The following is a 13,323-nucleotide window of genomic DNA, read 5'->3' on the forward strand; positions in this document are numbered from 1 at the left end:
GTCTCAGGTCAAATGATACGTCCACAGAAGGGCCTTCTTTGACTCCCTGTACCCCAACCAGCTACTCTCTCCCAGCACCTTGCTTTAGAGTCTTTATAACACTTATCCTTACCGTTCACTCATACCTGGTGTACTTTTCTGACCAAAGATTTATATAACCTTTATCAATGAACTAATTTTGTAGAGAGAACTTTGTTTACACAGAGATCTTTGTTATTCTATAATTAGTAGGATTGCTATTTTGGTGAGTGATTGAGCTGTAAACAATTTGAACAAAAAGTACCAAGATGTCAAAAAAGTGAACAGCTAAGTTACTCTTTCTTTTATAGGAATGTTTTTAGGGACAATGTGACACCACACCCATATGTCCTAGACTGTGAGAGGAGTCTCCCCAGCGGTTGGTTGGTTGGGTTTTTTTGCAACAAGGTCACTCTAGAATTCAGACCCTAGCCCCAACCGTCCTTTGTACTTCCCAAACAACTATTGTCTTCTCATTGCTTCTAGCAAAATCAAAATAGTCTTTTGTTTCTCAGATTGATAGATTTTGAAAAGAATACTTATTGCATATCCATAACTATCAGCCTGGAGTTTACAACTACTTTATTCTTGCTCCCAGATAATTTACTCATTGTTTTCTCAACACATTTCTAATCAAGGAAATAATGAAGACAGGTTCAGAGAAACTATGAAACTTACCTGTTTTCAAAGGGCTTGTAGAGAATCATGCTCAAGGATACTCCAGAAAACACTGAACCCCATGTAAAAGTAGTATGAATGTATATGAAAAAAGAATTCTCAGAGCATATAGGAACACCCTCCTCTAGGTATAAAATAAAATGAAGGTGTGGAATGAAGTGCTTCAAAAGCCTGAAATTTCCAAATTGAATAACCTGGGTAAGATTTTTTTAAAGTTTAGAAAAGTTTTTTCAATACAAAGGAGAAGTTGGGAAGCCCGGGATAGTTTGAAAATCTATTTTCACCCTCTCTTTCAATTCACAAACTCCTGCTCTCTAAGTTTTGGCAATTCAGGAAAGTTATATTGTATTCTTAGCAAGATAAATTCTTATTCCTAGCGCATTTCTACTCTGGGTCACCCAAACAAGCTTTTTTTTTTTTTTCTCTCTCTTTTTTTTTTTTTGATCATTGGAACAAGCTTTGTTTCAAGCTAGGATGCCTTAAAATATCTAAGGAAGGCATGGGCCCATGGAGGAAGTAATGAACACTTGCCTTGTCATTTCAGGAAGCCAGAGGGCCATTTTTAAGCAGGCCATGAGACACTGGGAGAAGCACACCTGTGTGACCTTCATAGAGAGGACGGATGAAGAAAGCTTTATTGTGTTCAGTTATAGAACCTGTGGGTAAGTAAGTGAAAGCAAGGCCACCTCAACAGAATCAGAGACAGACAAAGCTGATGTCTCATGAGCCTTGAATTTTTTCTATACAGCCAAGTATTTTCAATGAACTGTAATATATAGGAGCCCCGGATTTGTTAGAAACTTCCCTTGCCCTCAGTGAACTCACAATTCAGAGATAAAGTAGGTGGGTCAAGAGGAAGATTCCAGGAAGACAAGGGGTCTGGACCTCCTGTCATGGGAGCAGTTATAGGAATTGGGGGGGTTTCATATGGAGAAGTGATTGTGAACCAATTTGGATCAGTGACCCCACTGAGAATCTGATGACGCGGTGGGCTCCTTCATAATGGATGTACATACATGCAAAATTCTGCATGTAATTTTATGGGGTTGCAGATTTCTTCAAGAAAATATAATAAATAATCAGATAACTGGATTATGCCTAAACTTACTTGTTAGGCCAAAAAATATAAGTGTGATGTACTCTGTTATTGACAGAAAAATTTTTCTATATTGGTTCAAAAACTTAAACCCAACTACATGCTGTATGCTAAAGAAAATGACCCACAAAGGTTTCAAAGGAAAGAAGGCATATAGGCAAATGCTAACAAAAACAAAGCTGGGATCATAATTTTAGTCATAGACAAGGCCTTTTTCGTTTTGTTTTTAAAGTATTTAAAAAAAAAGGTGAGACACTTCATAAGGAGAAAGGGTGCAAGCTACAGTGAGAATGTAACTGTCATAAATCTTTATGCATCAATAGCATAGCATTAAGAAGAATCATGAAACAAGCCGCAGGGAATTCAAGGGGAAATTGACAGAAACACCAGCAACATGTTACTCTATGTGATTTCTGTCAATGCACATAGATCACTGTCAATTTAACCAAAAAATAAGTAGAGATTTGTAGAGGATTAGAAAATATAATTAATAGAGTGGACCTGATGGGTCTATCAGATTCTATAACTTGATAACACAGCTTTTTAAGTGCCTATTGGACGTTTCTAGACATTGTCCATTTATTAAGCATTAAGAATACCTCAATGAATTCTTCTTTTTCTACCTCAATGAATTCTGAAAGGCAGAAATAGCATTAAAAATTTTCTGATCACAAAGCAATGAAATTGGACATAATAACAAAAAATAGAATAAACATCCTTGTATAACCTGGTAAGTTAAAAGCTTCTCCTTTTTTACAACTCATAAATCATAAAGAAATCTGGATTAAAATCATAAGATATCTAGATAATGAAAGCCCTACAGTTCAGAATTAAAGAGATATGGCTGAAGCTATGTCCAGAGGAAAACCCACAGCTTCAGATATTCACATCACTAATTAAGAATGACAATGAAATATTCAAAGAAGTTAGCAAAATAAATACATACATAAAAACCACCACCACAACAAAATAAACCAAATGAGAGCACAAGAAAATAGACAAGGTAACACATTATAGGACTAATAAATTGAAGAGTGAATTCCTTGAATAAACAAACAAACAAAAAACTATAAACTACTTGTTGGTCTAACCAAGACAAAAAAGGGACAGTGCAGAAATACGCAAAATCAGAAATGAAAAAGGGGGAAATAGCCACAGATGCAGTAGAATCATAAAAGAATATTTTACAAAACTCTGCGGCAAGAAATGTGGAAATTTGGATAATGCGAATGACTTCAAGACAAATATAACGAGCTAGGACAGATCAGTAACATTGAAAGAAACTGAAAAATAGAGGGGAAAACTCTCTCCCCCAAAGCACCAACTCAGAATTTCACAGGTGAATTTTTTCAAATCTTTAAGAAACAGATTATTCTGGTACTATTTAAGGTTTTTAGAGCATAGAAAAAGAAGAACACTTCTTTCCGAATTACTTTTGAGGAACTATCATGGCAATGCTACCCCAAAATGACAAGGATGGCACCCAAAAAAGAGAAAATTATAGACTCATCTAACTTATGAATGGCAAATTCTTTTTTTTTTTTTTTTTATGTTTTATAACCTTTATTTTTCAAATTTTATTGAGGTATAATTGACTGAATGGCAAATTCTAACTAAAACATCAACACAAAGGATACAGCAGTATGCGAATAGAAGAGTGGGCTGCCAAGAAAATATATCTAAGTAATATAAGACTAGTTCAACTTTAGGAAATCTATTTCCATGATTCACCATATTGATAGGTCAAGGGAGAGAAGCCATATTCAAATCTCAATAGATGCTAAAAAGGCATCTGCACAATTTAACATGCATTTCTTTTGTTTTTTAAAAAAGTCACCAAGTTAGCATAGGAAAGATAGATCCTTGACTTAGAGAGAGAGAGAGAGAGAGAGACAGAGACAGAGAGAGACAGAGAGAGAGAGAGAGAATATTGTACATCAATGTTTAATAGAGGTTATCTGAGTGGTGGGATTATGGGCCATTTAATTTATTTTTTTATACCTTTCAATGTTAGGAATAATGAATAAATATTATTTGAAAAAATAATTGTCCCTAGAAGGAGAGCCATCCCAAAGCCTGCTCTGATAATGGTACCAAGACTCATGCTTTACACAAGCTCAGCTTCCTCCTTCCCGGTCTCTTTGCCTTGTCATCAGTGATGATCCAGCAGAGACTCAGTGGGGGAGGCTATGTGCTTTATTTTAGGAAGAGAGGCCATGTGTCTCTTCGGATTCTAAATGGATCCATGACCATCAAAACGGTCAAGAATCATTTTTGGAGGTTATTTCTATATTGGGAGGAAAGTTGGACAAGCAGAGCACTTTCAGCTCTAAAATTGTGTTTATTTCACACACACACACACACACACACACACACACACGGTGGGGGGAGGGACATTGGACTCTTGCTACTACCTGACCTGACCCGGCTATATCTGCAATTGTCCAGCTGTTGTTCCTATGTTGGGCGAAGAGGAGGAGGCCCACAGGCTATATCCATTGGGAAAAACTGTGACAAGTTTGGCATTGTGGCTCATGAGCTGGGCCATGTGGTTGGGTTCTGGCATGAACACACCCGGCCAGACAGAGACCAGCATGTCACCATCATCAGAGAAAACATCCAGCCAGGTAAGGAGCCTGTGTGGAGTCTGGAAGTTAAAGGCCAGGAAGGTGGTATCCTTGGGGTCAGGTGGGAGTAAAGAAGAGGGGTTGCAGGGAACTGACCAATGCTTATTTGTAAGTATGGTGGCAGTGACCCTGTTGTGCAGTGTTTGTCACCAGTACTGCCACTATCCATCTGTGGCCCTTCCTGAGAGGTCATCTTTATAGCGTGTAGGGTTAGAACAGAAGCAAAATGACTTTCCATGTTGTAAATGATGATGAAATCCAACTCCATTTCCTAAAAGGAACAGAATCAACCAGAGCACTGTTGCAGCATCGAGGCTGATAAGTCAAAGAAAGAGTTCCCTTGGTGCTTATATGAGAGTCGTTTTTGCTAACTTAGGAACACATCTTTTTTGAAACTGAAATGCAATTAGGACAGGAGTACATGTAAAAGCAGTGTTTCTGCCTAGACATATTCTGCCCCAAAGCACATAAAGTGTCTAGATTAAAAAAAAAAACTTTCTCATGTTAAATTATTTTATACAGAAGTTATGTTGAACCTGCGAGTAGCTGGTTGAGTAATACAGATGCTCTAAAAATGCTTTCAGGAGTCTGAATTGTGAACTCTGTGGGACTGAACTTAACTCTGACTTGTTTTCTTTTGCTCCATCAGTAGCAAGAGCAGAGATGTTTTTTTTTCCCAATCAGATTGAAAAGTAACCTTACTGCAAACTTAGTCTAAGAATTTGGAGTGACATTTGGGGAGGGGTGTTGGGCGGTGGGGTTGGGAGAATAGATAGGGCTTATTCTACGTTTCCAATGTCCAATCTGTTAGAAACAGCCACGAGAACCACCCCCAACCCAGTTATTTGACTGATCCGGCTAACAGAGCTCTCGGAGGTTGCTATGGGCCCTCCTTCTCCCCCCTCTGCCTCCTTTCAGGTGCCTGCCTTGGTTTTCAAAGGCCTTAACAGAGTGTTGTGTCACAGGTCAGGAGTATAATTTCTTAAAAATGGAAGCGGGGGAAGTGAGCTCGCTGGGAGAGACTTACGACTTTGACAGCATCATGCACTACGCCCGGAACACCTTCTCAAGGTTGGAATCTATGCTCGTGTCTCGTGTGTGTTTTCCTGTGCCTGCTGCACGTGTGCGTTGGGTTCCTAGAGGCCTGCAGAGAGTGGGACTCTGCAGGCTGCTAGCACAGTTGGCATGTCTGTCCTTGAAATACCGTGGCCTCTGGGCTGCAGTGAAATATAATCCAATCAGTTCCCGCTACTAAGATTGAATCCCATTGTGAAGCTGGTGTCCCTTCATGCCCTAGTGTTGTTACAAGCAGCAAACTGGAAAGGGGACATTATCGGGAGGTTGGCTAGGATGATAAATTAGAGGCTCTGTGTAAAATTTCCAGTGGGTAGGGGAATCTTCTAAAGCATGGTGTAGGCATGATGGCATTTACCAGTTCTACATAGAGGTTTGGTTTATTGGAAGCTAGACTGTGTCCTAGCTGGGAGGGTGCTGAATCATGGATTCACTTCAGAGGTGAAGAAATCGAGGCTCCAGATAGCTTGAGGGCACTCGAGTAGTTGGGGTCGGAGTGAGAGCAAAGACCCAGGTCTCCTGCCTGCTGGTCACACTTAATGATTGTCAGTACCCCTAAGTGTGGCCAGACCCGTTAGTTACAGCTGGCATGGGCAGGATCTGCTTTGGTGAGCTAGTGCTATGCTGGACCAGGTGTTAAATATTGTCAATACTGCCCCTACTTTTAGACTATACAAGTGTCTTATATATTGCAGTTTTCCCCTGCTAGTCCTTGTTTTGTAGGTCTTTCCAACCTTGAGTTAAAGGAGTCACCGTGCAAATATTTTTTCTCTTGCGACTTTTTCTCCATCTCCTCTTCAAACCAGCTTGTTTGCTATTTGTTTATTTATTTGTTTGTTTGTTTATTTAACCATTGAAAAAAGATTTGAGGTGATTCCATATATATATATATATATACACACACACACACAAGATAAAAAGAAAACAAATGGTGAGGAAATTTGAGCATAGGGGAGAGAAAAAATAAAGGTAGATAACTAGGTTGAAGTTTGAAATCAATTTAGTATTCAGAATATATGCCATAAAGTCTTGTACACTTGTTGGGGTTAGCAACAAATCCTGCCCTGTGCTTCCTAGCAGTCCCAGCAAAGAGGGAAACAATCCATGTCATGAGTGTCTATGTCCGTAAAGGTCAAAGATAACCATTTCTTAAGGAGACACACAGTTCTTGGGAGTGAAAGGGAAACTGTTTACCCAGGGCTCCTTGGCTGCTGAAAGCATCCTATTGATGAGGTCACAGAACCATGGGAGAGATCCTCTAAACCTTAGCATCCCGAGTGTTTAGGGGGCATTGTTCCCGTGGCCACAGCGCTGATTTAGTTGTCATCTCCATCCTGCACTCGAGAGCTCTAATGGGCAGAGTTTGGTTTATGTCGGCTTCCTTGAACAACTGGTGTAGGAGTGAGCTGCCGTGTTCCCTTTACTCTTCTCCGGGCTCTTTGTCAGAAGATACAACAGGCAACGTGTTATAATGAAGAGACCAATAAACTGAGAGTATGTTGAGTTGGTCCAAGTGAGAAGCTTATACCTTAAGTCTTCTTTCCATAGCTGTCATGATTCTTTGTGTTGCTTTATAATTTATCTGTTTATTATTATAAATATATTAATACTTATCTGTTGCATTCCCCTCTCCCTCACTAGCCTGAGATTTTGAGGACAGGGACAATCTCATTCTCTTCTAGCCCCAGCACCCAGCAGAGTGCTTGCCACAGAGTAGGTGTTCAATAAATATTTGTTAAACAAATAAATTAATGAATGAGTCAAAGGAGGCAGAGAAATCTGCAGTGCAGAAGACTAGGTGAGGGAAGAAATTTCCAATACTCACAAATACGGTGGTCACTTCATTAAGGAGAAATCTATAAGTATCTACTATGTAGGGTATTTTGGATAAATTACTACTAATGGGTTATAGGAATTGCACTGCCTTCTCAGTGTCTGCTATGTACCAGTTAATATGCAAAGCTCTGAAGCCAGAGTTCACACTTGATGATTATCACACAGACTATCTCCTGGCACCAGCATTTCTTTTTTGTTTTTCGTAAAAAAAAAAAAGAAAGAAAGAAAAGAAAAAAAATCTCTTTTTCCCCCCCTGTGATCTCTAACTCATAATGCCAGCCCTTACCCCCTTCAGGAGATAACTGTTATTAGCACTGTTGTCAACGTAAAGCATTTTATCAGCATAGACCAGTGGAAGCCCATGGACCAAACCCATGAAATAATCGTTCCTCATTAACAGTATCCGGAACCCGTCAGCGGGAGATGGGCAAGGAAGCAGCACAGGTGTGATGGGCAGCTAGGTAGGAGCAGGGCAGCTTCCTGTAGCCCTGGAGGGAGGAAGACGTCCAGGTCTGCTCCCGTGACATTACTTATTGCTGCATAACAACCTACCCCCAAACTTATAGCGGCTTGCAACAACAACTTATCTTTTATGATATTATGGAACATTCTGGCTTGTCCTTCTATAATCTTGCCTGGGATCATGGCCGCAGCAGTAGTCATTTGACAGCGTGACTGGGCTGGAGAGTCCAAGATGGCCAGTATCAGGACTGGCCGTTGTGCTGCCTGCCCGCTGGGGCCCCTTGATTCTCCTCTGTGTGACCTGCCATCCTCTAGTAGGCTAGATGGGGCTTTTCATCACATGGGATTTCTTAAAGGACACGCTGGGAGGCTGCAGGGTTCTTAAGACCCAGGCTCCAGAACTTGCATGATATTACTTCTGTCACGTTCTATTGGCCAGAGCAAGTCACAAGGTCAGCCCAGGTTCAAGTGATGGAGAAATAGATTCTACCTCTTAATGGGTAGTGGCAACTTCACGTTAAAGGGATGTGGATATGAGGAGGCGCAATTCATTATTTTAACAATCTACCACAGCTATCTTCTCACCTCTGCCCCAGGGTTCAGAATGGTTCCGGCATATCTGTTTTGCAGCAAGTAGATAATTGCACTGTCCTTTCTGCAATTTTCTGCATGGAGTTTCAGAAAACTGCTTTATTCAGTGGGACGCTTATCAATGGTATCTTTACTGGTGGGCTTTCTTGGCCCACTTTTTGTCAAGATTTTCCCACTCCCTAACTCCGTGTCATTACTTCTGGGCACATGTCTCCTGGAGCTAGCTTGCACATTGTCTTTGATTCTGTAAAAGAGCAAACAATGGTCCGTAGAACATTTGCTCATCTAGGGGCAAATGCTATTCGTACTGATGGGAAACCCAGTCTTGTCTTCATGTGTCTTTATGACTGAGCCATCTCCTTCCAACTTTATTCCTTCCAGTTTATTGCAGCTCCTCCCCTTTCCCATTGGTTGGACCCGGGCTGTGGGAAGTGGTGTCTTTGGAGATTTTGTTGGGCAAGGGTCCAGCAGATGAGGAGACAGTTAGTTCTCTGGTACAGGGGCTTCTTTGTTTGGAGAACTGAGAGTTGACGGTTTTATTTCCCAAGGCATCTGCCAAACCCTTTCTTAGTTTAGCAGAATGTCAATGCTAAGAGTTGTCCTACATAAAAGGAGGGACATTAGTATAGTGGTTTACACAGGGGATGCCTCTTGTAGTAAACATCTTCCAGAACCCATCGCCTTGCTGGCGGCTTAGGATATGCCGGGGTGGGGTCGGGGGAGGAATCCAAGCCCCAAACAGCTGTCTGAGTGTGAGCCATGTTGTTCCTGCCGTTTTGAAGTCGCCAGTGTTTCTTACTCTAACCTTTATAATATACATTAAGGTCTACCGTTTCTTGGGTGTGGGAAACACTGACTGGAAGGAGGAAGATGCCTGGGTTGTAGTGCTGGCTCTCCATTACTAACTCTGTCCTCTTGGTGAGTCCCTTAAGCGCTGCAGGCTTGCATGTCTCACCTGTAGCAAGGAACCCTAATAAGAATGGTACCGCTTCCTAGGGTACTATGAGGATTAAACGAGATGGTGCATGTAAAGTGTCCAGCCAGGGCCTGGCACACAGGAAGGTCTTGTGACTGCTCAGTGAGTGCGAGAACACATTCTCCATACACCAGAACTCTCCACTGGCCAAGTCACCTGGGCGACGTGGTCCTCGGCAGGTCGGTTAGTCTGGGTTGCTAAGGCATTGCAGTGAGCCTTGCATTTGGTGCAGCAAAATTTCTTTCTTCAGGGAGGGATCAAGAACATAATTGCAAATGAACATATTTTATGTTAGGGCAGAAGTCCCCATTTTTTGATTAGCAGGTGATTGAATTTAGAATTTTATGTAGAGTTGTCACTTGTGATTTAAAACTTGGTGAGGTCAATGAGGGACACCAAGGATTCCACTGAAGTTTCTCTGGAGGACTCTGGACCCAGAAATGAGGCAATGGGAATGAGAAACATTAGGCCAGGTGGTTAAATGTTGGGGGTAGGAGTGTTAATAGGATATCAGCAAATGATCTAGGCTCCTGTATGCTAATGTTGGAAACAAAGTGAGCTTGAAGTCTGATTTAGAAAAAATGTACATATGAAGATAAAAAGGAAGAACTAGAGATAATACCGTGTTTCCCCAAAAACAAGACCTAGCCAGACCATCAGCTCTAATGCATCTTTTGGAGCAAAAATTAATATAAGACCCAGTATTATATATTTTATCTTATCTTATCTTATCTTATCTTACATTATATATTACTGAGTCTTATAGTAAAATAAGACCCAGTATTATATTATATTATATTATATTATATTATATTATATTATAGACCCGGTCTTATAGTAAAATAAGACGGGGTCTTATATTAGTTTTTGCTCCAAAAGACATATTAGAGCTGATGGTCTGGCTAGGTCTTATTTTCAGGAAAACACGCTGTATATTTTCCAAGGTAGTGCAGAATTTAGGGAAAAGGAAATGTTTGAAAGAGAGAGAGTAAAGGAAGGAGAACGCAGCTAATAACTAGGTAATGAGAATTTTCACATTTCCTTTTGTGTGTAAATAACTAATTTGCAAAATCTTTTGAAGACAGTGTCCTATCTTGGTTGCGTGATTTAGTTCAAGAAGCGTTTCTGGAGGTCATCAATGCTGCAGTCTCTGATGACTTAGAGATGAAGGACCCAGTGTCTCTGCTGGAGGAACTTATCATTTAGGAGAGAAGTCAATTACTGTCATCTCAAAAAAAAGACAATACAGTATGATCAGAAGACATTACAGGAAGGAATGATTAACTCAAGATGGGAGGGAAAGAAAGGGATCGAAAGACTCTTACGAGGGAAAGCCACCTGATGGGGTTTGGGAGGATGAACAGGAGTTTGCTAGTGGACAAGAAGATGGGGACAGCACGTACAAGGACATGTTTGGGTCTAGCAGGAGTTCAGTGTTCCTTAAGATAATAAGTGAGGTTGGAGGTGTCAGGAGATGTTCCTGAAGAGGAAGGCAGGGACCTGGAGAAGTAGGTGGTGATCAGAAGTCGGGGAAGTCTTTTAAGCAGAGAGGGCACACACCTGGCCTTGCACTTCAGGACGATCGTGTTGCAGCCTTGTGAGGGATAGAGCAGACGTGGCCAGATCTAGAGGGAGGGACGCCAGTTAGGAAGCCACTGGGAAGAGTTCAGGAAGGAGATGCTGATTGCCTGAGCTCAGGCAGTGGTCTGGAACAAGAAGGAGGGTGTGGGTCCAAGGAATGCATAGAAGGTGCCATGGATACGACCTGGTCCCTGGTTTTGAACGAGAGTATAAGGGAGAAGATGGAGCTGAAGGCACCTTGGATTTAGTTTCTGGAGACAAGGTTTACAGAAGGAGCAGGAGAAGAACGGAATACATTCAGTTTTGAATGCATTGGACATAAGAGGCCTGTAGGACAGCCCAGTGGAAGGATCACCAGGCATCTGGCTTAGCAGATGGTTCTGGGGCTGGAATCAGAGAATTAGTGGTGAGCCTGCAGGTGATAGTTAAAGCCCAGAGGAGAGAAGAGAGAGAGAGAGCAGAAACCAGAGGAGGAAGAAGAAGAGAATCCTAACTTCGTGCTCAGAGACCAGTGCCTTGGGAAACAGAGAGAAGAGAGTCTGAGGAGGGAGAAGGCTGCAAATGTGTCAGTGCTGGAGAGAGGGCAGGTAAGATTGACAAGTGTCCATCCGATTTGTCAATCGGTTGGTGACTGGTGACTATTGCTGGTATGGTCAGATCGCAATTGGATGAAGATGAGTAGCCAGACGGAGAATGGAGACAATTCTTTCCAGAAACTTGGTAACTTGGTTAAGAAGGGAAGGAAAGGAACAGGGTGGTAACTGGAGAGGGAGCCAGTTCAAGGGAAGGCCTTCCCCTCAGGACAGTTCCAAAGTCAGGGGTCTGGACGCAGAGTGGGAGGGCTCAGAGCGGGTGTAAACCACACCCACAACATGGAGGTGTGAGCAGGGCCAGCACTCAGCTGGGAATCCTGGTGTCTGCTTGTCTGTGTTGGTCATTTTAGATGTCATTAACGTGGGAGTAGAAGAAGACATTAGAGGAGCTGCCACAATCATCTAGGCCAATCTCTTATTGTTCAGAGGAGTAAACTGGGGCTCAGAGAGGGGAAGAGACTTGTCTGAGTTCATCCAGGTGGCAGAGCCAAGCCTTACACAGACATCTCTAGGCCAGGGCTTTCCACTACCCCTAGTTCTCTGCATTCATCTCGTTTTCCATCTGATTATCCCTCTTGCCAACAAGGCCCCCAAACTCCAATCCCCATTATTCACCAACTCATCAACCAGCACTTCCTGACCAGCCCCTGAGAGTCTCACACTGTACTGGTTCCCAAGCTCTCTCTGGATCCTCTCCAAGACTTATCCACGCTCAGTACTGCCCACCGCACAACTCCAGGGGGCACCACTCACACCATAGTTTCTCTAAATGCTGCTCCCGGCAGTTGCGCAGGTGGTAGCCCTGGGGCCTGGACCTGTCAGAGGCTTTGTGGAAATACTCAGTAGATATCAGTAAGGCAGCCGTAGGCCACTGGGCTAGGACATATTTTTAAACTTGGCAAAGTCATTTTCCCATTGGAAAGTGAGCAGGCAGCTGATGAAACAGAATGCTCAAAATGCCAGCACGAGAGCAGGCCAGTGGGTAGGAATGTTGATGGGGTGATGGGCAAGGAAATAAACACTGTAAATCCTAGTGTGCACGGCCTGACAGCCTTGACTTTTCTTTCTCCTTTCTCCCTCTCTCTTTTCTTCCTATAGAGGAGTTTTCTTAGACACCATCCTTCCCCGTCGAGATGACAATGGCGTCAGGCCAACCATTGGCCAGCGTGTGCGGCTCAGTCAGGGAGACATAGCTCAAGCCAGGAAGTTGTACAAATGCCCAGGTAACTGTGAACTCTGGGGAGTCCCGGGACCCCCATAGCCTCCATGGAACACACGACTCAACCGCCCTTTGCACACAATCCCGTTGGCTGGGAAAACAGCTTGGGGACCTGGAGAGACTAACCCCTGGCCACCGTGATTTCTGACATGCTGCTGTTAGGAGGTGTGAGACAGTATGGGAAACCCAAATGGTGAAGCGATTGCTGGTAGTGAAGTGAATAATAAGTCTTGGACCCGCAGCTTGACTTGTGGGGGAAGTTGCAGAATTCTCTGGCAAAGCCCTGATGTGCAGAAGAGGAAGAAGGCAGAGTAGAACAACATCAAACGGGTCCAGTGCAACATGCACCACAGAATGGTAACAGCAGCTCTCCCTTCTAGGTATTAGAGTAAGGGACGTGTTTTGGCAAAACAAGAACTAAGCGTTTTGCAGGAAAACAAAGAATGAAAGAGAATGCTTTTGGAAGGTTGGGCTTCCAAACACTGGAAGGTGGAGGGAGTCTCAGTGCTGTAAATGAGGTCATTTCTACGGTCTTGGGGCTCTCCTAGCCATCCGAGGGGCTGGTCAGTGGC

General features: G+C 42.7%; 1 protein-coding gene across 1 annotated transcript in view; it reads left to right on the plus strand.

Moving 5' to 3' along the window:
• The window catches only part of TLL2 (tolloid like 2), a gene marked incomplete at its 3' end in the record, with an annotated part of 113,939 nt that overhangs the window by 62,948 nt on the left and 37,668 nt on the right, over positions 1–13,323 (plus strand). Inside the window, exons 5-8 of the mRNA XM_081074744.1 lie at positions 1,241–1,358; positions 4,241–4,419; positions 5,385–5,490; positions 12,631–12,755. Coding sequence (XP_080930870.1) covers positions 1,241–1,358; positions 4,241–4,419; positions 5,385–5,490; positions 12,631–12,755 — 528 coding nt within the window. The remainder of the gene's footprint in view (positions 1–1,240; positions 1,359–4,240; positions 4,420–5,384; positions 5,491–12,630; positions 12,756–13,323) is intronic.

Source organism: Rhinolophus hipposideros (assembly GCF_964194185.1).
Source record: "Rhinolophus hipposideros genome assembly, chromosome: 15".
Taxonomy (NCBI): Eukaryota; Metazoa; Chordata; class Mammalia; order Chiroptera; family Rhinolophidae; genus Rhinolophus; species Rhinolophus hipposideros.